General features: G+C 42.3%; 1 protein-coding gene across 3 annotated transcripts; it reads left to right on the top strand.

The window, feature by feature from the left end:
• The first annotated feature begins 959 nt into the window (after positions 1-959).
• Positions 960-27,893, top strand: LOC140914110 (protein SSUH2 homolog). Of its 3 annotated transcripts, XR_012159771.1 has the most exons (15): positions 960-2,314; positions 2,857-2,991; positions 6,397-6,455; positions 9,796-9,900; positions 10,268-10,349; positions 11,392-11,521; positions 12,907-12,967; positions 15,403-15,527; positions 16,842-16,904; positions 20,147-20,232; positions 20,684-20,776; positions 22,156-22,261; positions 23,117-23,224; positions 24,249-24,470; positions 27,546-27,893. XR_012159771.1 is itself a non-coding variant. In XM_073351204.1 (14 exons), exons 2-14 carry the CDS (start codon positions 2,969-2,971, stop codon positions 24,387-24,389), a joined length of 1,182 nt encoding a protein of 393 aa, XP_073207305.1. In that variant the 5' UTR covers positions 960-2,314; positions 2,857-2,968; the 3' UTR covers positions 24,390-27,893. The 3 variants fall into 3 exon arrangements, 2 of the variants coding, with proteins under 2 accessions (XP_073207305.1, XP_073207306.1); XM_073351204.1 differs by having other exon boundaries at positions 24,249-27,893; XM_073351205.1 differs by lacking the exon at positions 960-2,314 and having other exon boundaries at positions 2,679-2,991; positions 24,249-27,893.

The following is a 27,893-nucleotide window of genomic DNA, read 5'->3' as shown; positions in this document are numbered from 1 at the left end:
TGCCCCTCTGCCATGTACATTGGTCAAACTGGACAGTCTCTACGTAAAAGAATAAATAGACACAAATCAGATGTCAAAAATTATAACATTCATAAACCAGTTGGAGAACACTTCAATCTCTCTGGTCACGCAATTACAGACATGAAGGTCGCTATCTTAAAACAAAGAAACTTCAAATCCAGACTCCAGCGAGAAACTGCTGAATTGGAATTCATTTGCAAATTGGATACTATTAATTTAGGCTTAAATAGAGACTGGGAGTGGCTAAGTCATTATGCAAGGTAGCCTATTTCCCCTTGTTTTTTCCTACCCCCCTCGCGCCCCAGACGTTCTGGTTAAACTTGGATTTATGCTGGAAATGGACCACCTTGATTATCATACACATTGTAAGGAGAGTGGTCAGTTTGGATGAGCTATTGCCAGCAGGAGAGTGAGTTTGTGTGTGTATGGGGATGGGGGGTGAGAAAACCTGGATTTGTGCTGGAAATGGCCCACCTTGATTTTCATACACATTGTAAGGAGAGTAGTCACTTTGGATAAGCTATTACCAGCAGGAGAGTGAATTTGTGTGTGTGGTTTTTGGAAAAAAGGGGGGGGGTGAGAAAACCTGAATTTGTGCTGGAAATGGCCCACCTTGATTATCATACACATTGTAAAGAGAGTGGTCGCTTTGGATGGGCTATTACGAGCAGTAGAGTGAGTTTGTGTGTGTGTGTGTGGGGGGGGGGGGGGGCGGAGGGTGAGAAAACCTGGATTTGTGCTGGAAATGGCCCAACTTGATTATCATACACATTGTAAGGAGAGTGATCACTTTAGATAAACTATTACCAGCAGGAGAGTGGGGTGGGAGAAGGTATTGTTTCATGGTCTCTGTGTGTATATGTCTTCTGCAGTTTCCACAGTATGCATCCGATGAAGTGAGCTGTAGCTCACGAAAGCTTATGCTCAAATAAATTGGTTAGTCGCTAAGGTGCCACAAGTACTCCTTTTCTTTTTCCTGTATAAATGAGATCAGAATCTGGGACTCAGTCTTGAAATCTTTCCATCAGGTGGGGTATGCAATAGGCTGCTTACTAACAATTTTGCCAAGCAAATAATCCCACCGCAGGGAGTTTACCATTTTAGAGTCTGAACTGTTATGCCAAAGTGTTAATAAAATGCATGTAATGACTTAAATATATGTGTGACCCAAGCATGCCAACTGGCAGATGGCTTAGGGGTACATATGGGTACAGGGATCCCCTGATTAGATAACGTCCATGCTGAAAGCCTGTGTCACACTGGTCCTCATAGTCATTATGAGATGTACGTATGGAAAACGTGTGAGGAGTTATGTGTATATGCTGAAAATTACGTTCTCTAGGCCTTGCAGTTAAAGGCAGGTTACATAAAGTTAGCATGCCTTGCAACAAACTTCTCCAGACAGAAGGTGTGAGGTGGACCACAGTGAATCTCACAACAGAAGTCTATTAGCACACTGAGACAAATGCTAATGAAGAGCTTGTGGAAGCTTTAGAAGGAGATTAACAGGAAGAGGTGAACAACAGAGGGAGACTGGAACCCTATTTTCAGATGATCATGAAAGGTCTGGTCTGGTCTATGTAGGTAAGATGAACCCTCAGGCATCCTTCAGTCTGTGAGGACAAGCTGCCAGTAGGTTTGATTTTATGAAAGGGGGATCTCAGCCAACTGGGCTGAAAATGCTGGGGAAAAGGACTTTTTAAGCTCTCTTGTATGAGACAGGGAACTATCTTATCAGTGTAGTTGTATCTGTGTTGGTCCCAGGATATTAGAGAGGACCTCCTGAGTTCCCTTCCAACCCTGATATTCTATAATTCTATGAGGCAAGGTGGGTGAGTTAATATCTTTTATTGGACCAACTTCTGTTGGTGAGAGAGACAAGCTTGTTTGGTGATTTAAGTTTAGGGTCTAGAAAGTGTATTTTGATTTTGTTGGATATGTAACCATTTGTTTCCAATATTCTTACTTCCTATTATTTGAATCTCTGTCCTTTGATAATAAACTTTATTCTTGTTTTCACTATGAACATATCTGGCCGCTGCGTGTTATGTGGAGTGGTGATTCCGAGCTGAATCTTACAAGCATTGGGAGCAGCACCTCAGCGAGTTCTGAGAGTGTTCAGTGGAACAGGGACTGGACACTCCAAAGGGACGCTTGGAGGACTCAGGGGTTAGAGAGCTCCTATCACTAACCTGTACAGAGAGAGCAAGGTCTGCAGAGGCTTGGCATGTAGCGCTTGTGTCGTCAGAGGTTAAGGGCCTTGCAACCTAGGGTACCCCAGGGCAGTATCACAGTAAGTATGCAATATGAAACACTTCATACGTAGAGGGCCTTGCCCCAGGGACACCATACTGTAACAGCATCCAGATGGTCGCTAAGGGATGTGGAGTAAGCCTTTTCCTGCGTATGGGGTTAGTAGAGAAGCTGTCTCCACATAAATCTGTAGCGGTTCTTTTCTGTTGCAGAGCAGCTGCGCTAAAGCAGGGTTAATGTCCAGACCCTCCAATATACCCCATACAGGCCAGAGCTAGGCGTTTCCAAGGTAACAAATTCAGGGGCCCAGATAGGAAAAAGGAAGATAGGGCTTGTCTGGACTACAGTTTTAGAAATACACATTTTTATTCTAATCTAGACAAGCCCAGTGGGCTGAAGCAGTCAGTGACCAAGAGATCTAGGCCCTTTTCCTGCCCTGTTGAAGTCAGTGGGAGTCTTTACATTGGGCACAGGATCAAGCCCTTAGAGATCAACTTTTTAAATAGCTGGCCCTGGCTGATTAAAAGTAGGGGGATGGCGTGTTGAAACCCTACAGGAATGTATGTGATCCTGTACTTTCAGATTTAGTACAGACACTGCAACTTCCTTCAACTGTGAGGCCTTTTGGGAGCTAAACACCAGCACAGGAAGTGTCATTTCTTGAGCAAACAGCAGTCAGTGTCTTTCAACAACAATGGAGCAAGAGCTGCAGATCGGGTGAGCTTAAGAAATAAGAATGTATTTTTGTGAAGGAGAGGCACAAACATTCTGCCGTTGGAATAATCATGGAATTGTACAGCCACTGCATGCGGTTTTAATACAGTAATGCAGAGAGAGGGAGGCTGCAGATTAAGAGAGCTATGAAACTGCGGGGTTTTTTTTTAATCCAAACAAAAATAAAAATGTGGGGAGAATTTGTAGAAACGTCTCAGTTGGTTTTTAAATGTTAACTGTAATGTTTATAAAATGAAACAGTTTCCTTTCAGTTTATGCTGTTGCTAAGTCAGAGGGAGTTTTTCATCCGACTCTGGAAAGTTCCAGTGAATGCCAGTTAGTATTCTCAGTGTTGCCTTTTGTATGTTGTGTAAAGATGTCTTCATCCCATGATATGTATTTGAGTCAGTTATAGTTTGTTTCCATCAAAAACTCCTAGTTTTTGCTGCCCAGGATAAATACAATCCTTCCTGAGTGAGGCACGATAGACGCTTTCCCAAGACTAGGGGCAATTCAGTATATTCAACGAAGGTGAATGGCCATATTTTCAGATGTGGTTGCAGTGGATATATCTTTAAAATCCCACATTTTATCGTTGTAGCAATCTGCCCTGGTTTGAAAATGTAGTCCTATATGAAACTCACCAAAACAATGTAATTCACAGGTAAAGATTGCAGTACAGTTACACACCTAAAAACTGCATGTAATAATGTTACTACGGTGTTTAGAGTATTTATTATAGAATAACACAGTATTTTTCCTCCAGAAGGATGCTTAAGCATGATTTGAAGACTCTCAATTATTTTTTCAAAATGCAGCTTGGAATTGGACAACACTTCTTAAAGTAGGGCTATCCCTATGCCCCTTCCATCTCTTGAACAGTGCTGTGCTTGGGAGATTAATTTAGATGTGCAACTGCCAATACTAATAATAACAGGAGGCGTACATTTATCCTTTGAAGCACAATGGGCCAGATCCTCACTTGGTGCAAATAAGTATCTCCACTGAAACCTATGCTGATTTACACCAGTTGATAATCTGGGCTAACATTGCAAGTGTTTCCCTTGACAATGATGTATGCTGGGAGGGGGGCGGGGATGTCGGTCTGTTTTCAGAACAGGTTAAATTGTCTCTCTGAGATCTCTTCCAGCTAACTGGAATAAGGTTTCTGTTGACGTCTTTCCCCCCCTTATTTTAAGCTCCGCACCCCTCTGTATTACATGCTTCTGCCTGGGATGTGATGAGAGGCTATTTTTGCAATGTTTCTAGTCCAGCTGAGAGCAGGAAGTACCAGAAATGCTAGGAAAATTCCTGCAGGACATTTTCAGAGATTCAGATAAACACATCATTCGTTTAACAACACACGGTTATCTCTAACTCCGTTGACTCCTGGGCAGTGACTCAGAGATCACACCGGTGTAAATGAGATAAAAATTTGTCCTGCCAGGACTGTTAGTTATAGCAATAATATTACCCTTACAGCCCATTTTGGACTCTTCCCCTTTTTATTTTTAACCTTATTTGGATTTCCTTTTTAGAATCAGACATCTGGCATGATTCTAAACAGGTACCAAGAGCAAATTATCCAATGTCTATAAAAAACCTCAGACAGTTGACCTTTTTCAAATCAGCAAATTATCCAATGTCTATAAAAAAAACTCAGACATGTTGACCTTTTTCAAATCAGTAGTTTTTTAATGCTGTTTTTATGGTATGTTATTTCCTTAGGTGTTCTTGTTGAGGTTTTTTATGGAGATTGTTAGAGAAATGCTTAAGAAATGAAATAAAGAATAATTATCTAGGGTGAGCTACTTATGACAACATTATAGACTTTGGTTTACAAAGTGTCTGTAAGTTCTGCTTCAAGCATCTAGCAAAGTTTCTTTAAAATTTACAACACAGACTCAAGTATATGTTTAATACATCATATTATACCTGCATTGTTAAATACAAATAGTAAAGGGAAAATCTTAGGTGGCTGGTGATAAAGGTTTCTACACTCTGGGAATCAAGATTAAAAAATATCAGCTTATCAGTGGTAGAGTGGTCTACAAAAGGAAGAAAGGGGCACCATGCATTAAAACAAGATGTCTAAATAGCTTAATGTATTGTAAAGGTTGCCTTAGTGTACCCTGCCCTTCTCTGTATATTGTCCCTTTTGAACTGTAGCTCAATACAGTTTGAAGGTTTTTGGCTGACGTAGAGACAGACCGAAACTTTGGATTACTTAAATGCTGGAAAATTCATGATCCACCTCTGGACATTGTGTCTCAGCCACATTTGTAGTTCTTTCAAAAAGTTCCAGGCTGATGACACTAAAGTCATTTATTTATTTTCCGACCAGATACAATTTGATCACTGGCACTGCAAACATCCTCACTGTGCCCCTAAGCCCTGGCCTGGAGGGACCACCTCTAGGTGTATGAGAGTTGTTCATTCTTCATTGCCACTCAGTCCTTGTCTTCTCTGCTAGGCACATTGATTGTGATGATTTTTTTATGTGATGTGGACACCTGACTTCTTAGAACTGAACCGAGACACCAAAATCATCTTTACCAACTACAGATCATCAGCAGTCACCTGATGTCTGTCACTTGTGGCCTAGACTCCAAGGCAAGGAGACTGTAAAACTGCTTTATCAGGCAACTGGTGATGACCCCGGAATGGGGGAATCTTTGGCTTGCGAGGTCGGTGTATAGACAGTTCTGTGCCATTCTATCCCATTGCCCCACAGCATTGAGGGCATGCCAGGGATAGGAGAAGCCTAAACTAGAGAGTGCTGTGTTCCATCCATCCACTCATTGTACAGTGTATTGTGCAACCAGTTAAGTTAGTATGGAAAATCCAGTGATTAAGGGCTTGAAAACAGAACTGGCTTCTGATGAATGATTAGTGACAGTTTTGTGGTGAGATTGCTAGCAGGAGAAAAAAATGTAAATAGCACTTGCAATGGTAATCAAAGTTAAGAAACATTTTAAGGAGGTGAAGCTGGTTTCTGTTTACTTTTATATTAAGAGAAAACCTAACTCTGTTTCCATGAACATTCCAGACAACCACAAATCTAATTCACGAAGGTGTTTGCAAAAGGGGTGCAAATACTTTCACATTGGTTTAAAAATGCAATGGACTATTCACAGGGCTTTTTTTTTTTTCTTTGCCACATTCTCACAACTCAAAGTAGCACACCCAACAAGCACAGCAGAGCATAGGCAATGGCAGAATGAGTTTCTCCTAAATTGCACTGCCAATGTGTCTCAACCTTCATTCTGCTGGGGCCTCCTCTAGGGGTGAGCGGATAATAAATACCACTAATCCTACGTCATAATGAATCATGACCTTGCTGTGCATCCCCTTCTCCTAGCAAAGGGCTCGTTTCATTATATTCTTTGTTTGCATTCTTCCAAACAGAAATGAAAGCCATCTGGATTATGGAAGTGAATGTCTCCTTTCTCCCTCTGTTGCACAAGGTATGGACAATGGTATTTGTAAATTAGCAGCTGTTTACCTGAGATAAGATCTAAACTACTGAGCAGGCCGTTTTCAAGCAGGATTGGCCAGGAGCTAAACACCCACAATCCTTAGTTTTGTTTGTTGTCTTGTCTAAAAAATGAGGGAAACAAAAGAAAAGACCATTGTCCCACCTTGTTGACTTCAATACCAACAACACTGGGCTTCAAATAACTTACGCAATAACTAACAATTCAAATAGCCCATGCTTTGATTTTTGTATGTATCTTTGGAAGCATTCTTAATGACATCATACTGGTATGTCAGAAAAGAATAACCCAAGCGCATAACAGTTCATAGTATATGAAGATACTAATATATTGCAAATTCTTAGGGCTTTGATTCTCCCCTTAATGATAAATGCTGTGTACCTGAAGGAAGGTTTGAGGCTCTCTTCTGAGAGACGCATAAAGCACATGATGGTCAGTGCTTTTCTTTTGCAGTCAGGCATGCTGATCATCACGATTGCAGCTCACATTGTGAAACGCCACATGGTTATGCTTGTTCCCCTCGAAAAAGCCCCCTGTCCTTTACCATGCATGAGCTGCACTTTCAAAGAAGGTAGAGTCATATTCAAATATTTACCCATTCTTTGACGACGTGAAAATCAGTTTTACAACAGCAACAACAGATCCAGTTATACTAACAAAAGAAACAACAGACCTCGTTATATTATCTAGCACAGTCGGCTCAACTCATTTGGAGTCACAATAGGCTAGGAGTCTTCACCATACAGCAGAGGGTGCAAGATAGAGACAGCTGTCACATATACAGTACACTAGGTAAGTGAGAAAAGCAAAAATTCATGCGTTCCATTCTCTTATTTCAGTTATTTATTTTGGGCCAAATTCTGCACTGAATTACACACTGCACAACTCCACTGACATCAGGAAGGTTTCATGGGGCTATAATCAGTGCAAACAGGACTCTTAGTTAACTTACAGTTTGTGAGTAAATTTAATGCTTCTGAAAGTGAGCGACTAATAGCACCAGACGGAGGCAGGCCTGTTTTTTTTGTTTTTTTTTTTTGGAGTGAAACAGCAATGTTATTATACTTAAAAATGAAGACTAAAAGACCCAGAACATTTCGGGCTGGTTTCTCACCCTACCAGTTGAATTTGCGGTTATTGTCAAGCTCCATTGGAAAGCAGTTATTCAAGGGCTTAGTCAGAAAAGAATCAAAGTATTATTTGTATTAGGAGAGGGCCCAGGGCTCCTGGTCAGGGATAGGCACCCTACTCATTGTACTAGGCACTGTCTGCACTGGGGCAGCATGCACAGTGTTGAATCACAGAGGATTTGCATTCGTGTCAGTTCTTGCAGATGCTCCCAGATTGAAGTGGGGGCCGGGGGCTCCCAGAGCACCACCGGCAATTGTCTCAACAGGCGATTCAGGCCTGCCCAAGATTACAGCTGTGATGCTATCACTTCTTGTTGGAGGCCCGGTAGGCAAACCAGAAGAGAGCAACAAGGTTTCCAAACAACACCTGAAACTGCACCGGGACATAATTGACATTAATGAACTGGACTGGGGTCCATACTTTCCAGTTCATTTTGAGTGCTACCCAGTAACCACTCTTTATCTTCTCAGCATGTTACAAGGCAGATGCTTTGGGACCTTCTCCCACACAGCCCTGCCGATGCACCTTAGGTCCTTAGCTTGCAGCATTCCTACTAGTCCAGTCCGGAAGCTATCTTGAGGAGAGGCTATTAAACTGTGCTAAATGGTGTGGTGATTTTGCGATGATCTTACACTAATGTGGATGAGGGCAGGTAAATACAATTCTGTCCATTTTTACAAATGAGGAGACTGAGGCACGGAGGAGTTAAGGGGTTTTCCCAAGGGCACATGGAAAAAAAACCTGCTGCAAAGAATAAAATCTGGATGTTCACAGTCATGTTCCTTAAAGACAAAATGGCCTTTCCTTCTCTAGCATTGTGGCTAATAGTAACAATAAGTGCACATGAAGGAATATCTGAAGGTGGGTTAAAGCTGGCCAATAGTAAAGGGTAACAAAACCAATAATATGCCAGGCATGTGCTGCAGATACTGTACAAACTGAATGCTTCCTTTAAATGTATGAGTATTGAATATATAGCACACTGCCTGCATATTTATGAGAACAATATTGCCACGTTTCTGACCTGCAGTAACACAAAAGTTCCCATTAGAGGAGGAAGAGTCCTGTGGCATTTGGTGTTGCTCATTGCCACACCTTCCTGAATCCAAAGAACAAACTTGATGTCTGCATCTTGAACTCAGAAACATGGCAGAGATGTTTCTGAAACAAATTAACAGTGATTGTTCTTTATTCTCTTTGACTTTGCTCTTTGAGTCAATTTATTATGAATTCAATGAGCAGGTTTGTTTGCTACTGAAATAGGTTAATTTAGCTAATGACTTTATAAACTCTCTGGGTTGTTAAACACTTTTGGCTGGGCAGATCTGCCAGAGTGGATTCCTATGAAAGATTATTGCCTTCCTCCCTTGGCTACTAGAGAGATAGATTAGTTAGAAAGACAGTTCCAGCACTGCCTTTTGCCTCATTTTGCTTGATCACATTCACTGCTTTTAGATTCCCACCCTCGAGTCTTTACCACCAGAATGCACATTCTTACCTGTGGCCACCATCTAACACTTCAAAGACTGACTAGAAGGGAATGCTTGAATAATATGTTTTTATATGGTCCAGAAAGGGGAGATCTTATAATTCAATGACCAACCCTGTTATTTTTGCAATATGGCTGATCTCCATTAACTTAAAAGTCAGGAATTTTGAGACTGCCCCTTAACCCACATTTTCTGCATCATCACAATACCACGGCCATCTACTTCTGTGGCATTTTTTAGGCAGTTCACATGGGTATCCTAGTTCATGGGATCTATGGTTAATGCACCAAAGGAGGACTAGTCAAGCCAAAGATTCAATTCTGGAGTGGTAACTAATTCAAATATGGACTAATCATTTTGCAGAAACACATGATTCTTGATGACCCATGAGTACCATAGTGGTAGGACAAACTGATTGGGAACGTGCAGTATACTGATCTGAAAACATCACACTATTGTTGTGAAGACATCACTTCCCATCCAGGTCTAATCAATACAGCACATTTCTTGGAACCTTCTGCTGAAGGTTTCCCATCATTATTTCAAACTGGCATTAATGACTTCATATGTTGTCTTCTCTTGATGTTTTTATTGTATTGTTAATGACTGTTTCCTTGCAAAGCATTTGCACTTGTATGTACTTTTAGATCCCTACCAGAATTCACTTCTCTTAAACTCATATGTTGCAGATGCCCCTGCTCCTTATTCCTCGCCCCATGAAGGACCCTCTACGCCCCGCTTGGAGCTGATGGACACGGCTACTGAAGATGAAGGGGAAGATTCAGGAGACTGCGGTTGGTACAATCTTCCACATGTAGATTAGGGTTGTTTGTCCAGGGTAATGTCTGTCGCTTTAAAATAACCACCTGTTGCAGATAGTGTTAAAGAAATCAAGGAACAGGTCTTTATTGTGCTAGGCCCTGTAGAGAGAGACAGTAAAAAGAGAGCCAAAAATCTAGGTTATGATACAATACTACAGGTGAATGAGACTAATAAAAGACACAGGAGGATGAGGTGACAGTGTAAAGCCAGCAAGCTATATTATAAGAAGCAGAGTTCTGAACTCATCATCTGCATCTTTCTAAACTAGTGGAAAACTGAACTGTGGCAACCGCAAGTTACTAGATGCGAGCAACTCTTCTTGCTGCTATTTCACTGTAGGAAACAAAGGTTTATCTCCCCGAGCTGATCAGCTGCCTGAAGGAGAGCACAATGATTCCATTCCATTTCAGACAGAGTGGAGGTAAGACGCCTTTTAGATGCTGTTTCCAGTGTAGGAGCGCAAACCCTTTTTGAACTCATATTTACATTATTGTCTATGGAAGATGGAGGAATTACAGTGTAAAATTCATAGCCAGAATGTCCATGTTTTATTGATGTACTTACCTAGATAAGTTGATGCTGGATACCATCTATCATATTGCTTGGATGCTGATTGCTGTTATCTAAGTTTGGACCTGATTCTAATCCCACTGAAGTCTATGGGAGCTTAGTCCATTAAGTACCTTCGACTAGCAGCTAACAGAATTGTTCTTTGCTGGTCTTTTCCTACAGCCTTGTGCACATTGCTTTAAAACAGCAGCATTATGAAGAGAAACATCTTCTAAAACAGAACAATGTATTTTCACCTTACCTTGGAAAAGAAAATTAGAACATAAGAACAGCCATACTGGGTCAAACCAAAGGTCCACCTAGCCCAGAGAAAGAGCATAGAGAAAAGAGGTGACACTGAACCAGAATCTTGGGTCCAAGCCTTGCATCAGAGTAACAGCTTGAACTAATCTCAATGCTCTATTGAATTCAAACACTGATTCTGAACATTTGGGAATTTGGCTCTGAGTCTGATCCGAACTGAATTTTTTACAACCCCAATGTTCAGGAGTTTTTGGATTCAGGGATTTGATCTGGACCTTTCCTGACCTTTATTTGCCATCAGAAATGTCAGCCTACTGTCAAATTAGTCCAGACTTTACAAACAACTGTAAACTAGTGTGATGGCCACAATTCTCATAAGTAACTTGTGAGTTAGAGCACCCCAAATTTTGGGTGCTCAACAAGATATTTTAAAGCAACTTGATTTTTCAGAGGGGCTCAGCACCCTCAGAAATCAGACCCTTTTCAAATGTGTCTTTAGCGAGGCACCTAAAAGTGAAACATGCCATATTGCTAGCCACTTAAGAAAATGGTGGCTGATGGTTTTACATTTTTTCCTCACTGTATACCTCAGGAAGTAAAGTGGGTTGTCCAGTTTTTACCAAAACATTTCTTTTTCTTTCCTTTTCCAGCATTCTCTCTATTTCTGAGCATGTAGCCAGAGAAGCCTTGGTACAGTACACAGCCAATAAGTGCTGCTATCGGATTGCCCCTGCAAAACGTATGGTGGTCCAGAACCTGACTCCGCTCAACACATTCAGAGTAAGTACATATAGTATTGAAAAGAGCTGACCAAATTTAGCATTGCATGGCAGGCTTAGTTGATAGGCTTATTCCTATACCAACTGCAATGATCTACGGTTTCAGACAGACACCCGTCACAGCTGTTACGGGAAGGTCGGCAAGATATTCACAACGAAATCTGAAATCTCAAAAATTCAGCTTTTGTCATGTTACCAATTTGAAAGTGGTCCCATTTCATAATCCCCCCTCTCCACATACATACACACTAAAATTGCATTGGCCATTTTCAGCTAAGATAGGCTCATTAAATTTTTCTTTGCTCCAAAATGTGGTGCTTTCTAGGGAGACTCTGTGTGTGTGTGTGTGTGTGTGTGTGAGAATCTAAAGTACATCCCAGAGAAGAGAATTTTTCCCTAAATGTAAAGTTGGTCAGAAAAGTTCTCGATCTCATAGATTTCTCCACTGTGGACTGGAAGACGTGAGTGTTCCCCTCAGTATTGTGGTTAGGCAGCAGCAAAGAAAACAAATACTGAAGTGATTTATGCTAGTGCAGTGACCCTCCCAAGATGCGTCTTCACCAAGTTTCACCAATGACTTTTAGCAATGTAGCACTGATCACTCCCACCTACCCTTATGCTAGCATGTCTCTGTGATATCAAGACTGCTTATGCCTCAGCCAGACACAGCATTCTCCAGGCTATTATCAGGAACGGCTCTAAGCACCAGCAAAGCAAGCACATGCTTGGGGTGGCACATTTCCAGCGGCGGCATTCCGGCCTTCCTTTTCTTTTCGGGGCAGGTGCGCTCTCAGAGCTGCGCCACTTAGATGGGGCGAGGGCGCCACGCCTCCGGCCGCAGTGGGAAGCAGAAGCTCCAGCCCTGGGATGCTGAGCTGCCAGGGCCCAGCTGCTACCTGGGGAGGAGAGGGCGAGTCCTGCCAGGAAGCGGGGGCTGCCCCACTTCACGTGCGCACTGGCTGCTGCGCTGCCTTGTGCCACCCCATATATTGGGGCTTCTCTGCGCAGCCGGGCAGGGGAGGGGGGAAAGTCCCTGCAGGCGCTGGGAGAAGGTGACTTCACTCCCTCCGCTTCCAGCGCTGCCTGCGAGCCCCAGCCCCACCTGAGCTTGGGGCGGCAAAAAACCTAGAGCCGGCCCTGGCTATTATTCCCCTGTGCAATCATTTAGTAATTTAACTATTTTATTGCTCTGTCTGGCTCTTGCTCTTGAAATCAGAACAGCTCTTATTACTCCAACGCAGGAACCAATTCTACTCTCCTTGAAGTCAATAGAGGTTGTGCCATTGGTTTTAATGGGAGCAGGATTAAGCCCAGAATTGCTTCATCTCCTAGCAGAGACTAAGCAGCAGCTTTATATTAAAGTTGACTTTTGTTTGGTCTTATCAGTATCATCTGCAAACCTTCACTGAAACCAGAGAAACATTCCCGGTCAGCGAGCCTTATAATGGTAAGCAAATCAGCGCTCTTACCTAGCAGAGTGAACACTGTAGAATGCACTGTGGCAGGGGATGACTATCTCAGTGGACGTACGGACTTAACGAATGACCACATGCGCCTTAACTACACAGACTAGCAGAATCATAAGGGGTGATATTTTCAGAAATGGCTACTGATTCTGAATGCCTCAATTTTGGAATCCAACATGAGGTCTCCTAGGGCCTGATTTCAGAGGCACGGAGAACCGGATTGAGTACTAAGCCTTTCACCTGTTTAGGTGGTGAGTTTAAATCCAGCCCAAATTGGTGGAGACCAAAAGGTTTAAAAATTGTAATTTATTGTTCAAACTTTCTTTGCCAATCACCTTTTGTGACATTTGTTTTCTCTTTGGCTTTTGGACAGTGAAACAAGGCGAATCTGCTTAGACTAGTGCTCCTGCAGTAACTCAGTGATGATGTGTTTGGCATCCCATTCTGGCATTTTAGTCCAATTTCCGCCTCCATCCTGCTCTCCCTGAATTAAAAACCATTGGAAAATATTTCTGTTCATGTAATGTTTTGTAACAGAGAGGGAGAGAGAAGCGAAGAGGTAGATGAAGGAAGATCAGATAAACGTGCCAGGTGAAGAACGGGAAGAGAGGAAAGGAAAAGTATAGAGAGGAGAAAGAGGGAGAGGAAGTGGGGAAGAAACAGAGGTAGGAGAAGACGAGAGTGGAAGAAGAGATATTAGATGGGGTGGGATCTGAGTTACTACAGAAAATTCTTTCCTGGGTATCTGGCTGGTGAATCTTGCCCATATGCTCAGGGTTTAGCTGATCGCCATATTTGGGGTCGGGAAGGAATTTTCCTCCAGGGCAGATTGGAAGAGGCCCTGGAGTTTTTTCGCCTTCCTCTGTAGCATGGGGCATGGATCACTTGCTGGAGGATTCTCTGCTCCTTGAAGTCTTTAAACCACGATTTGAGGACTTCAATAGCTCAGACATAGGTGAGAGGTTTTTCGCAGGAATGGGTGGGTGAGATTCTGTGGTCTGCGTTGTGCAGGAGGTTGGACTAGATGATCATAATGGTTCCTTCTGACCTTAGTATCTATGAATCTACAAGAGAGATGGAGGAGAGTGGAAGGTGAAGAGGTGAGGAAAAAGTGAGGAACATTGGAAGTGGAAGGTGAATGTTATCATAGGGGCTAGCTAAGTCAAAGCTAACTTCCTGGCAGTCCATTATGTGGCCTCTAATATTTTTTGTTCTTCTAAGTTGGTTTGCTCTGGGCCTGATCCAAAGCCCAGTAAATGAATGGGAGTATTTACATTGACTTCAGTGGGCTGTGAATCAGGCCCTGGGGTTATTCACACAAGCTAAATTTAAGCTGGGGTAATAGATTCGTTTAGAACCTTTCCCACCGTGTACTGTAATTGTCTTTTATAATTTAAAAAAAAAAGTCCAGCTCAGGAAACAGCATGTTCCTTTGCTTCAATTTCCACTGACAGATGCAGGTTTGTTAACATAACAGAAGTTGCTCACTGGAGTCATAGTTCCTGATATACAATTAACTTCCCCATTAGCTCAAGCACAGTGAGGCCAGTTTACTTTGACCTCAGAGTAAAATGGATTGTAACATCTTCCTGCCTTTGGAGAGAAAAGGGGGGAGAGGGGAAAGGACTGTTTAGAGACCAGGGGTATGGGTGCAGTGTACAAAGGGAAAGAGAAGAGATTTGAATACACTAAGGTTATACAACCTTATATGGTTACAAATATAAGCTTTCTGGGGACATTTTCTCATCTAATTAAAACAGGTTGGCCTCTGTAAAGGGCTGGGTCAGGAGGGGAAAGTCCAAGGAGCTTCCCTCCATCCCCCTGAAAAAAGGGCAAGCGACAATTGCAGGAAAATGATTCCAAATGGGATGAAGCCAGGCACCGCTCCAGCCTTGGAGAACAAGCTACTGGAGGAGAAGGGAAGAGTGGCAACGTGTTTAAAGAGGGCACAGCTTCCATGTTCCTTCTGAGCACCGGAGACCCGAGTGGTTCCCTCTGGGGTGCAGTGACGCTGGTGTGTTTTGGACTTGAATGTAGCACAGATTAGCAGAGCCCTAATGTCCTTCCCAGATGATGGATTCAGTAGTTTTTCTTGAATGTGTTAGTGAGTCTCAGCCCAGTGAACAGAGGCTGGCATCAGAGGAACCAGTCAGTATTAATTGGCACCTCTCACCCCTAGGAAGGATCCCTGTGGAAATGGGCTGGGGCTGTAATGGATAAGATCTGAACTGCCACTGTCTAAAATGGATAACCTGCTTCCGTCAGTTTCCTCCACTGCCATCAACCTGTCACCTTCGACTAGCACTGAAATGCACATGTGAAAGGAGGTGCCTGTGTTTGTCCGTTCCATGCTAACCTCCCGTTCTTCCTAATGCACCACTGTCTTTTCTGACTGATCTTTAGTCTTTTGCTCCAGGTGGATTTGTGGACTCTTCTGATGTTGCACCAGCACCTGCCCCATGGGAAATAGAAGTGGATGCACCTCCTCTGTTTACGGATTGTGAAATGCACATTCCAGTGCCGCACACGTATTCAGTACAGGTAACCCCCCCCCAAACATTCCAGCTGTTAAAGGATCATTAATTGGGTGACAGGAGTGCCCCATTTGAAATCAGGTCCCTATTGTGCTAGGTACTGTACATACACATGTTAAGCGACTGTCCTGACAATCTAACTAGACAAGACAGACAAAGGGTGGGAGAAGGAAAATATTTTTATCCTATTGTACAGATGGGCAACCAAGGCACAAAAAGAGGTTAAGCAATTTGCCTATGATACCACAGGAAGTCTGTGGCAGAGCCAGGACTGAGACCAGGTTTTTTAAATCCCACTTCAGTGCCTTAGTACCTACCCTAATAGAAAATATTTCTAATCCTAAATCCAGCAGCATGTAACTCAAAGTCTGCTCTTCTTCAAGGGACTGATACTACTCTCATTGAAATCAATGGCAAAACTCCCATTGGCTTCAATGGAGCAGGATCCTTGTCCCAAGGCAACATGTTATCTCAAATTCAGAAGGCTTGATTACATCCTGATTTTAAAATCACTGTGCCATCATATTTCAGTTCTATGGTTTTGGTTAAATATCTAGCACATATACCTATTTTGACACAATTATTTTTACTAATTGCAATAGCTCTTCTGGGGTATAATTATATTTTTTGCTTCTTCCTCTCCTGATTTAGGATAAGAAAAGATAACTCAGGTTTCTGGCAGGTAGTATTGTTTTTGCTGCTTTAAATAATGAGATATTATTTGTATTAGCTTCAGATAAAGGATTGACCCTTGTTTTTGGCAAGGAGTTGATTTTACTGCTCCAGATAGTCTGAAGTGTGCATTTCAAGTGGGCAGGCTGCCATGAAAAAGGATTTGTATCCACCCAACAAAACAAAGCGAGACTATTTCTGGAGTAAAACAAACAAAACCAGACAGAAAAGCCAACCCAACTGGTTTTGTGTGTGAACTCAGTAACCTAGGTAAGAAAATATATATCCTGCTTCCTGATGTTTCCACTAGGAAGGGGACAGAAGACCTCTGAGCATGTATTGCAATGTAGGGATGACAATGAAACCAGTCTTTTTATACTTTCTGCTCCCTGTGATATGATCATTTAATTTCACAATGGAATCCCTGTCTGCACTAGTAATTTTAGGTTTCTTTGCCAATGGATTTCAAGCAAGGCTCTCCTTACCTACAGGTGTAATAGAGAGAGAGGATGAGGTTTAGGTGAGAATGATGGCTCTTTGGGGTTAAAAAGTAATTGCCCATGGGCTCTAATGCCAGAAGCCTCAAGCTGCTGTATTTCTCTTTCAACCCACTGCTCTGTTACTTATACCTTATTTGCTTTGCTTTCAGGATTGTCCTAATTGCCAAGGACGTGGTAAGAATCAGTGCCACTCGTGTAGTGGATCTGGAAAGGTATGTTATAATGCAACTATGGCAAGTTCTCTTTCATGTGTCACCATTTCCTGTGCACTACAATTCTACAGGGAAGGAAGAAAACACTCACACTTCCCTTCGAAAATACTTGGAAAACTATATAAAAACCACTTGGCCCAAACTTTTCTCTTTCTGAGCTCTTGACAAGCAAATTACATCAAGTCATCTGAGAACAATAGTCACTAGTAGGAACTGGTCCCACCTATGTGTCTGTTGGTCATTCAATTCACATTCTTTCTTCCAAATAGATGGAACAGATAAAGTTAGGTCTTTAATAAATACTGAGGGAACATATGTCTTCAGCTTTCAAAAAGGGGGCAGCTGTTCCCAGTCTTTGACAAAGCTCTCAAAGAGAAATGACAAAGTAAGGAAGGAGATGTAAATGGTTGTGTGACAGCTAAAGAATTGAAGGTTACGGGCCTGATCCAAAGATCATTGATGTCACTGGGAATCTTTCTATCAGTGGGAGTTGACCATGGCCCTTTGTTATTTGAGAAGAACTTGATTGCAATTTATATTGACAAACAAGTCTGACCTTTCTTTGAACCTAGGGCTTTCCATTAATAAAGGAGTGATTTAATCTAACCTGTTTTAAGTGAACACTGAAGGGAATGACAAAACTTGGGAGGTTTAACAGAAATGACATCCTAATCAAGTTGGAGCAGATTTGTACCCAGAACATTTGGGAAGGTTTCAAGACAGAAGATTAACTGCTAAGAGTGGCTTCTTATACTAGTTTCACTGTGTATTGTCTGCCCAGATATAATGAAAGGGGGAAACAGAAATGCCAATATCACAGTTGGTGAGTGACCAGAGTAGAGAATAAGATGACATTAGAAGGCACCCTTATGCCTGTACACTACTATGATAGAATCATAGAATCATAGAAGATTAGGATTGGAAGAGACCTCAGGAGATCATCTAGTCCAATCCCCTGCTCAAAACAGGACCAACTCCAACTAAATCATCCCAGCCAGGGCTTTGTCAAGCCAGGCCTTAAAAACTATAAGGGTGGAAATTCCACCACCTCTCCAGGCAACCCACTCCAGTACTTCACCACTCTCCTAGTGAAATAGTTTTTCCTAATATCCAACCTAGACCTCTCCCACTGCAACTTGAAACCATTGCTTCTTGTTCTGTCACCTGCCACCACTGAGAACAGCCTAGGTCCATCTTCTTTGGAACCCCCCCTTCAGATAGTTGAAGGCTGCTACCAAATCCCCCCACACTCTTCTTTTCTGCAGACTAAATAAGCCCAGTTCCCTGAGCCTCTCCTCATAAATCATGTTCCCCAGCCCCCTAATAATTTTTGTTGCCCTTCACTGGACTCTCTCCAGTTTGTCCACCTCCTTTCTGTAGTGGGGGCCCCAAAACTGGATGCAATACTCCAGACGTGCCCTGAGCAGTGCCGAATAAAGGGCAATAATCACTTCCCTCGATCTGCTGGCAATGAAACTACTAATGTAGCCCAATATGCTGTTAGCCTTCTTGGCAACAAGGGCACACTGTTGACTCATATCCAGCTTCTCGTCCACTGTAATTCTCAGGTCCTGTTCCGCAGAACTGCTGCTAAGCCAGTCAGTCCCCAGCCGGTAGCGGTGCATGGGATTCTTCCATCCTAAGTGCAGGACTCTGTACTTGTCCTTGTTGAACTTCATCATATTTCTTTTGGCTCAATCCTCCAATTTTTCTAGGTCACTCTGCACCCTATCTCTACCCTCCAGTGTATCTACCTCTCCCTGCAGCTTAGTGTCATCCGCAGACTTGCTGAGGGTGCAATCCATCCCATCATCCAGCTCATTAATGATGCTGAGATTTTGGTAGCAGTTAATAAAGAGATCCTCAACTGAGGTTCTTCCTTTGTAAATATCATCTCAGTATTTAACCAAGCACAAAAAGAAGGGCTGCCCATCTGTAGCCACTACAGTTGTCAATATTAATCCTTTAGCACAAGTCCCCTCAAAAGTTTTCCCAGGCTCTCCTATACAAATTTAGGATGAGAAGTTTGTAAAAAAAATTGAATAGAACTTCCGTTCTGTGGTATATAGCTGTCACAGTCGTTGCTGGCAGGGAGTTGTCCTTCTCCAATAGCTAAACCATTGTCACTGTCAGAAACATGCAGGGTTTTTATCGGAGGAGCTGGTTGGATGACTCAGGGAACAAATAATAGGATGCTGAGCTTTTCATCACTTTGTTCTGGCCTGGTTCATTTGTAACCAGAATTCATTGTGATACGATGGCTGTTCACATCTGATCTAGCGCCAGCTGCCTGGCAGTTTCATCAAAGAGGCTAAAGGACTGCTTAGGAATGGTGACTCCGTAACTGCTCACTCTCATAGGTCAGTCAATGTGAGTAATATGGCAGTGCTTCTGCGAATGCGGTGCCTGTAAATAAAGGACATGAATCTCCAGAGGACGCAAATTATAGGAGAAAAACAGGTCCTGCAGGTGGTAAGGGCTACTTTTATGAGTATCAGCTAGACTAGATAACTGCCTGAGCATGGACCTTTATCAATAACAAGGAAGGAAGAACAGGTATTGCTGGAATCTCTTGCCTTTAATTTGTAGTCCTAATTCTGGAATCTGCAGGTGCTACTCAATAATGTTCAGGTGAGCATTGCAAAATTTGAAACTGAACAGACTCTACTGCCATCTTCAGGCACAGAAAACGCGTTATGAAAAGTTTCTTTCTAAAATATCAGCTAGTACAGACTATAGAGTAGATCCAAGGATGTGCCTACCTCATTTTAACAGTAATATTAATGGAATGATGTCACCTACATAAGCAGCAGTATTAAGTTGTCTGCAATTAAATACTCCGCTGGATATGGAATCCTTACTTGGAAGACTCTGCATTAGGGGATAAATTCATTCCTGTATAGAAATCCAGCATGAGGCCTATGCATTACTTTAATTCCATTTAAACCCTCAAACCTAGGATTTAAGTGGGAATAGCACGGTGCCTGGACCTTGTGTGCGTTCTTTACACAGGGATGAATTTCATCGTAGGTGCCTTTGCCGCATGATTTCTGCATTTCTAATGCACCTTCTAGGCATGGGATGAAATAAGTTCACTTAGGTTACCCCGTTCTGAACTCTAGATACTTGTGTGTACTTTTGTTGTTGAGAATGTGGACTTGACAAAATGAAAAGTGAGAAGATCAAAATCTTGTCAGAGAAAAAAATATTATTTTCTTTTCTTTTCACCTTTTTAAATGTAGAGAAGATGTACAGCTTGTAATGGGACTGGCTGGCAAGACACATCCAATCAGAGTTGTTTATTTTGCTCAGGTTCAGGAAAGAGACGGTAAGAAAAAGCTAAAATATGAGATGGCAATTTGTATTTCTTTCACAGTTTTTGTTTACCAGACATCACTTCCAATCCAGGTCTACACATCCCTCAGCTGCTTCCCACAGCCCCCATTGGCCTGGAGGGGCCGGTAAACAAACCGGCTTGGCCCACCAGGGGATTTACCCTGGCAGGCCGCGTGCCAAAGGTTGCTGATCCCTGCCTTACCATTTAAAAAGTCAAGTCAGACAACTGTTTTTCCCACTCCTTGGTGCCATATTAGAACACACCCATGCAGACTGGTGTTGTCTGATTAATGAACCCATTGAAATTAGACAGCCGACTGAACCTATCCAATTTCTGGGTGAAAATGAGAGTGCTATAAAGGATGAGGAATCAGGACTTCGCTTCACATAAAGCAGGCTTGTGTGTGTAAAGTGAGTGCATAAATGTTATATTTCTTCCACAGTTGCTCAAACTGTCATGGAGGTGGTTGGCAGAAATGCATTCGTTGCTCTGGAAAAGGCCTCTTGCTATATCATTCTGAACTTACAATCACTTGGTAAGTTGAAATCAAATGAACACAGGGATTTGTTGTTAGACAGGAGAGTATATACAGTTGTTGGCCATTCTCAAGCATGCTGATGTTACTGAGACATAACATTCAGCCAGATCCTCAACTGGTGTAAATGAGGGTAGATCTGCTGAGGTCATTCCTGTTAAATGCTGTGCCATGGTTAGGAGTACTGACTTCAATGGAACCATGCTGATTTACACCTGCCAGTTACGTGGCCCAACATTTTAAACATTCAAACATGAGATCAGTGCTCCTAGTGACATTTAACAGAAGTGTTAACGAAATCCTTAGAAATTGATATTTTACATGTAGATTTGAAAGAAAGAGTGGCATTGAAATCCAGCTTTCACCTCTAGGAAGTATAATTTTGTAAATTTCAGAAATCACTTGATTATATAATTTTAGTTAAGCAGAATGAGAAATGACATTATCACCGTCCATGCTGAATGCATCTGGCACACAAATATTCAGAGACCTGGAGTGTTCAACTAGATTATTGGAACTTTTGGATCAAATAGAAAACCACGGTCCCGAGCATTAGTGCCCATTAAAACTCCCTCGTATGGTAGGCTAGAGCACCTTAGCTCAATGCTCAGACAGAATTCTGAGCAAACTACTTTTCACCTCATTAACATTTTCTTGTAAAGGGGCTGATTCTTATTTACACTATGATCCCTTTACCTTGCTCTAGCATTACATGTACACTCACTTGACACTGCCACTAAGGTGTAAAGGAACTTTCGTGTAAATGAGAGTCAGACCCATCATCTTTCCTTTAAATTCTGATCTGTTTAATGTTGCTGTGCCTTACTTGAAGGGTGCCTCTCATACTCCAAAAGTGGTTGAATTTCAGTCATGGAAGAAGCCATCTCTATATATCTTAGGCCAAACGGAAGCCCTCACTGTTTGTAGCTTGCACAGTGGCACACATTAATCAATGCAAGGGCAGAATTAAGGTAGACCTGGGACTGGCTGTGGCCCTGGAAATCTATTCTCACATAGTTTATTCAGGCCAAGGAAAGCAGTAACCTGCAGGGGGTGGTAAGGTCTGAGACATATGCACTAACACATGTGAACCACATAACCAAAGCCCAACCCCAGAATTCCTTCTAGCTACAAAGGCTTGAACTTGACAGATTTGGGGGGAGATAAGAGCAGAGTACAAAAGTTACCCCTAATGGTTCCCCTCCCAGCTGTGGCTTTTCCGCCATAATCCTGTGTACTTCCCAAGGCGTGATTTTGTCCCAGGGCTTGTAAAACATGTTGAACACTATGGGGTTTTGTTGTATAAAGCTAATCATAGCAATCCTAACTTTTAAGGAAGAGAAATAGAAATCAACATGCTCCCCCCTTTTTCCCAACAGGAAGAACAGCGTTGCTGAATATGTTGTTGACAAGAATTTTGGGTTTCCTATTTATCACCTGCAGGAAGTCACTGGGAAGGAAATATTTAGTGATGAAAATCAAGTGGTAAATAATGATGCTATTGTGTTAAAATTCTTTTATCTGGAATCCACTGAAACTGCAGAGCACACTGCCATGTTTATGAACTAGCTCTCTAAGTACCAAGTAATTTTAAAGGGACAAAGAAGTAAAATTAATAGCCATACATTTTATGATAAATGTATAATTTTTATAGGAGTGTTTGCGTATTTGTAAAAAAATGTCACAGCAGTTTTCCAATGACAGTACAACACAGTAGCAGCCATTGCTATATCATCATGGGCAACATGTTACAGTCCAGTTAAACACTGGTGACAGCTATCAATACTTGTGGATGAGCAATAAAAGAGACAGGCCTGAACCAGAACCCTGGATCTGAACTACTAGGAATTTGGGGAAAGTTTGCATCCATAGAGGGACTTTGCATCTCGGTCCCATTTTTTGTCACAGCACAAGACAGGGAAAGGAGTTCTCCAGAGTGGTTATTGGTGCTCCCACAGCTTCAGGGAGGTGTGCAGAAGCCAGTATGGTGGCTTTGTGCCATCTGAGAATCTCACTATCCTGCAATCATCCTCCTGTGCTGATTTAGCCAGCTGCAGGTCTGCTTTGTGCTGGGGATGTGAGGTGCTGCAGGACAGTCGGATCTGTATTTAAAATTAGATTAAAACTGATTTATCCCTTGAAGCACTGACATTTTGCCAGCTGCCAGTCAAATTCATGCTTAAGAGGGCGTCTGCACTGTACATGCGGACCGTGCAGTGGGCTAAAATTAAAATATACCCAAGGGACTACAGTTCTTTACTAATGATCCTTAACATGATAAAACTGCATTTTGGAGGGTGTATAAATATGTCCTTCATAACTCTGTCTTTATTTTCACAGGTGTATCCTCTAGTGAATTTCCCTGAGCCGACCATTGATAGGGGTTCAGAATCATGCATTGCGCAACACCAAATGCAGTTTGCCTCCCATAGTCGTATATTGAGACAGGTAGGTAACATCCACCAAACAGGTGTGAGCTCATTGCCCCAATACATGGGAGGCGGCGGGGGAGGATATTAGCCTGCTAATCTCCAGCATATGTAATATACAATTGTAAACTGGTGAAACAACACAGAAAAATCACACAAGGTCAGCCAGTCAATTCCCTTACTCAAGGAGAACTGTGCACTGCAATTACAGAAAACTCCCCCAAAACATCAGCATGCAAAATATTCCCCCAGTCTGAGGAATCTTAACTTAGATCTACAGCCCCACATTCAGAGACCAGCCTTCAGCCAGCCATTCTTTCCCTTCTTGTTCCTGGAGGCACAGCAGCTGTTTCACCGCATCTCTCTGCAGCACCTATGTGAGCCCAAGTTGCTACTAACTTACCATCTGCCAGGGAGGTTGTATCTTGTCACGTTTACCAGATCTCTGTTGCATGATTCTGATCTGACTTTCACTGGGAGTAAATCGATCAAAATCAATGAAGATCCATCATGTAAAATCAGTGTAAACGATGTAGTCAGTCCCCAAGATTTTTTTATAAAAGGAGAGTCAGACGGGGGGACAGTAAGTTTGAACAGCTTGTTTCACAGCCACTTGGGGAGGGAATAATTTAAGTCATATAAACCTGTACAATGAAGTCCACTATCTCTAGATATCCTGGTGTGCAAGAAAGATGTAAAAATGTTGCCATCAAAGGACACTTGGGAAAGAAACTGAAACCATTCCAAGAATTCATCATCACCATAGCAATTCTGAGATGAGTGAAACACTAGGCTTAGATAGGCTACACCAGTGCTGGTTCCTGAGATCTTCTATGGGCTTAGGATCAGGCTCTTTAAACCAAATAAAAGCCAGGTTGTGATCCACTTGCTCACGCTGAGTAGTATTTTACCCGGGAAGTGAAAGGGGCTATTTGTGAGTAAGGTGCACCTCAACATAAGCCAGGCCAACAGGATCTGACTCCCAACCTCTGCCCTTTGGATTATTATCAGATATAACCATATATTTCCTTTGTCTTTTCCAGAAACAAACCATTGAGCTGATTCCACTTACCAAGGTGGAATATGAATGGAGAGGAAAAGTCTATTCCTTCTATGTCTTTGGAAATGAGAATAAAGTGTATACAGAGGACTACCCAGCAAAGTGCTGCTGTTCAGTCATGTGATTCGCAGATAGGTCCTAAGTTCTGCTAAGAAACACACCATTGGGCACCACAGAAGATCTGGAATTATTTATTCTCCTTAAAGTGAGCAACTTCTTCCTTTCCAACTTTCACTGGAGAGCAGATCTAAAGATCTTTCATTCCCATCATCATCGCAGAGGGTGGTGGGTGTCTCTTTATCAGTGCAATAACGATTCATGCAGGTCATACAGTACTTAAATGAAACAGCAGAACACCTCTCTAGTGCACCCCTCGCCATTCGCTCTATAGTTATGGAGATGAATGAATCGTGATAATGAAGATTGAAACATTGCTAACATATTGTATGACAGAGATTTGAATTCAAAGCTTTTGGTTTTGGTCTCCATAGCTTTGCATTGAGATATTTAGCTTGCTAAATGTATCCTTTAAATTCCTGTGTGTGGAATGCATATTCTAAATGATGGAAATGTAAGCAGCTTCAGGTAGCTTTCTTACAGAGTTTGAAATGAAGGAATGTGATCTGTAATTTTCCAAATACACTATTACTCTGCAATAGCTCTCAGGGTCAGGAGCAACAGGTGTGTGTTCCATCCCCTGATAAGGATCTTCACAAGAAAGTGTGGGATGAGATTGGTTCAGAGAGGGATAGGTAGTGATGTTAGCACATGTCCATGTGTAACCTACACAAGGGGAATGTGAGTCTTTGTCTCCCTCATTGTGACTGAGCTACACAATAGCCACGAGTCTGCTTTGAACTGCAGGAGTTACTCCTCTAGATCAACTGATAGCATCTCATGCTTTCAGCTCCGTAGGACTTGCGCTCAAATCACACTGTCAGCACAAGCAGGGTCAATTACAGAAGGATCTCAGGAGGCTCCTTACTAGGGTGGTCTGTTAAAAAATTAATATTTAGGACAGACCCTTACACTGCGAGACCCAGAAGATTTCTGTTGGCCATCTGTTTACGTAGCTGGCCTATATACATAGGAGGGAGCTCTTCACAGCAGGGAACATGAACTCCTCCATGTCTTGAACGGCACCAAGCATGCAACAGACAGTTTAATTAAGAAAATAAACACTGGAGCTGAGCTTTCTCACTTGAGGATGATGACTGCTCCTCCACCCCGGGGCTGTTCTAAATGAGTGGTGGAAAGAGAGCAACACTCTCTTCAAGCACTTCACAGATTGGTTATATTCAGACCTTTCTCCCTTGCCTTCATATTTTATAGTAGATGTTACCTCCAAGCAGCCAATGTGGTTGCTGGCTATTTCCTGCTGAGGTGCAAATCATATAGTTACTGTTGTCATTGCCTGCATTGTTGTCATTGACCGAGGTGTATAGCAAAGTAACTCCAGTCCCTGGACTGACTGCACCTTTTGGTAAGTGACATCAGACTCAGGCCCTCGAGCAGCACAACAAGTGATTTGTCTTTGAAACCAACTCATGTGTGTAGTTAAATGCCATCCTTTTCAGACCCAAGATCTTTGTCATAGACTATGTCAGGGTAGACAGAGAAAGAGGGGCGGGGAGTAGGAAATGTGTTGAGTGGATAAATGCCAACACTAAAGGCCACCAGATTAGTAACTATGATAGCACTCCAAAGCCATTGTAGTCTATGTTGTTGTGTAACTGGGTACAGTTACTAGCGCAAGCTAACTGACACAAGCAATTATAATATGCAGTGTTGTTGTAGCTGTGTTGATCCCAAGATACTATAGGACAAGGTGGGTGAGGTCATATCTTTTTGTCCCAGACCTGAAGAAGAGCTCTGTGTAAACTTGAAAGCTTGTCTCTCTCACTGACAGAAGCTGGGCCAATAAATGATATGACCTCACCACCTGGTCTTTACAAGGAATTATACCACTGTCAAAACAAGGGTCGAACATTTAGCCAAATGATTATAGCCCTTGTAGCAGGACAAGTATGGAAAGATGTAAGGGAGAGCTCATTGCAAGGTTAGGTTTGGACACAAATTATTCTCTCTGCTTTGGGTATTGTTGCAGGGGATTCAGATTTATCCCAAATTGACACCAACTTGGCAAAAGGCTCAAGCTGCACATTTCTTCCATGCAGTAAACTCAAAACAAAACCGGAGAGTATAAATCATACAGCAGAGCTCCTTTCCCTGGTCAGCATAAGCCTCTCGTATCTCCCTCCACTGACAGTAGCACCTTTCTTTTAAGATCTTGAGCCTAAACAGGCCCAGCAGTATCTAAATGACTCCAGCTTATAGTACCTCTCTGAGCTACCCTCGAACACGGGCTGGAATTAAACTTCAACACCCCAGACCAGTCTGGTTTGGCAGGATCTTCTCCTAGTGACACCACTGGGGTGGGGTATGCCTTTGGACTCGGGAAGGGGGCAACATGAAACAGTAAACTGGTCAATATTTTCCTATCAAACTGGTTTTTGACAGAAAATTGGGTTTTTGACAAACTAATATTTTGCAGAGAGTGTTTGTTTTCCATGGAAATTTTTGTTTTTCGCTAAAATATTTTGGTCAAAACCCAAAAGGTTTTGGCCAAAAATGGGAGCTATAGTGTTTCATAGCAAGTGATAGTTTGCATCTCATGTCCTCTTTCTACATGCTAGCATTCCCAGCAGGACTACATCTCCCATAATACATCATAGTCTCCCCTACCAATAAGGGGACACCTGTGTAACATGGAATCCCTGGCAATAGTGCACTGTGGGAGATGGTGTCCAGCTGCAGAACCTGGTACGCAGTGGGGAATGGGGACACAAAGAGCAAAGTACAAATCCAACTCCCATTTTCAGCCAAAACTCGATAATTTCCATGGAAAATGTAGATGGACATGGACATTTTCTCATTTTCATCTAAAATTTAAGTGGGGAAAAAATTTCAGACCACCTCTACCTCACAGCCCTAATGTAAGCAATGGCAAAATATTACTGATTATGTGATTTGCTTAGCATTGGAAAGACTAGACACTACATTTTAAATGGCTGAACACCCAAACTCTGTAAGGAATAAAACACATGTGGGAAATATCTGGCAGAGGTTCTTTCCTTTCTGATGTGAAATATTTATCTAAGCATTTGTGCCATATCCATCACCATTCCTGCCAAACCCAAACATTCAAAATTCATGAGTCCCCCCCACATAAAGAAATTAAAATAAATAAATAATGTTGAGCTTTTTTATTTGCCTTCAGGTTTTTTAACCTTTCGGGGGCACCTGGGTCATGTTTCCAGACTTTTCTTTGCAACCATCAGGGGCGGAAATTTTCATAAAAAAATAAAGAAAGAAAGAAGAAGGCTGAGAATTGCACCTAAGTGCGTGTCTCCAGGAGCTGGGGCTTTATGTAAAACAAAATCTCCCCACTATATTTTCCACTGTATGCGCCTGATGAAGTGAGCTGTAGCTCATGAAAGCTTATGCTCTAATAAATTTGTTAGTTTCTAAGGTGCCACAAATACTCCTTGTCTTTTTACGGATACAGACTAACACGGCTGCTACTCTGAAACCTGTCAAATATGACAAGACTCAATAAAATCCAAGT

Source organism: Lepidochelys kempii, chromosome 7 (genome assembly GCF_965140285.1).
Source record: "Lepidochelys kempii isolate rLepKem1 chromosome 7, rLepKem1.hap1, whole genome shotgun sequence".
NCBI classification, from domain to species: domain Eukaryota; kingdom Metazoa; phylum Chordata; order Testudines; family Cheloniidae; genus Lepidochelys; species Lepidochelys kempii.
This window is presented reverse-complemented; position numbering and strand designations above follow the sequence as displayed.

Bases quoted from the DNA above. Each gene is read 5' to 3' on its own strand.
- LOC140914110 (XM_073351204.1), top strand. From the start codon at position 2,969: ATGGAGCAAGAGCTGCAGATCGG. The intron at 12,968-15,402 runs GTAAGCAAATCA...CTTTTGCTCCAG, and splicing joins GGTCAGCGAGCCTTATAATG to GTGGATTTGTGGACTCTTCT. The intron at 22,262-23,116 runs GTAAATAATGAT...TTATTTTCACAG, and splicing joins TTAGTGATGAAAATCAAGTG to GTGTATCCTCTAGTGAATTT.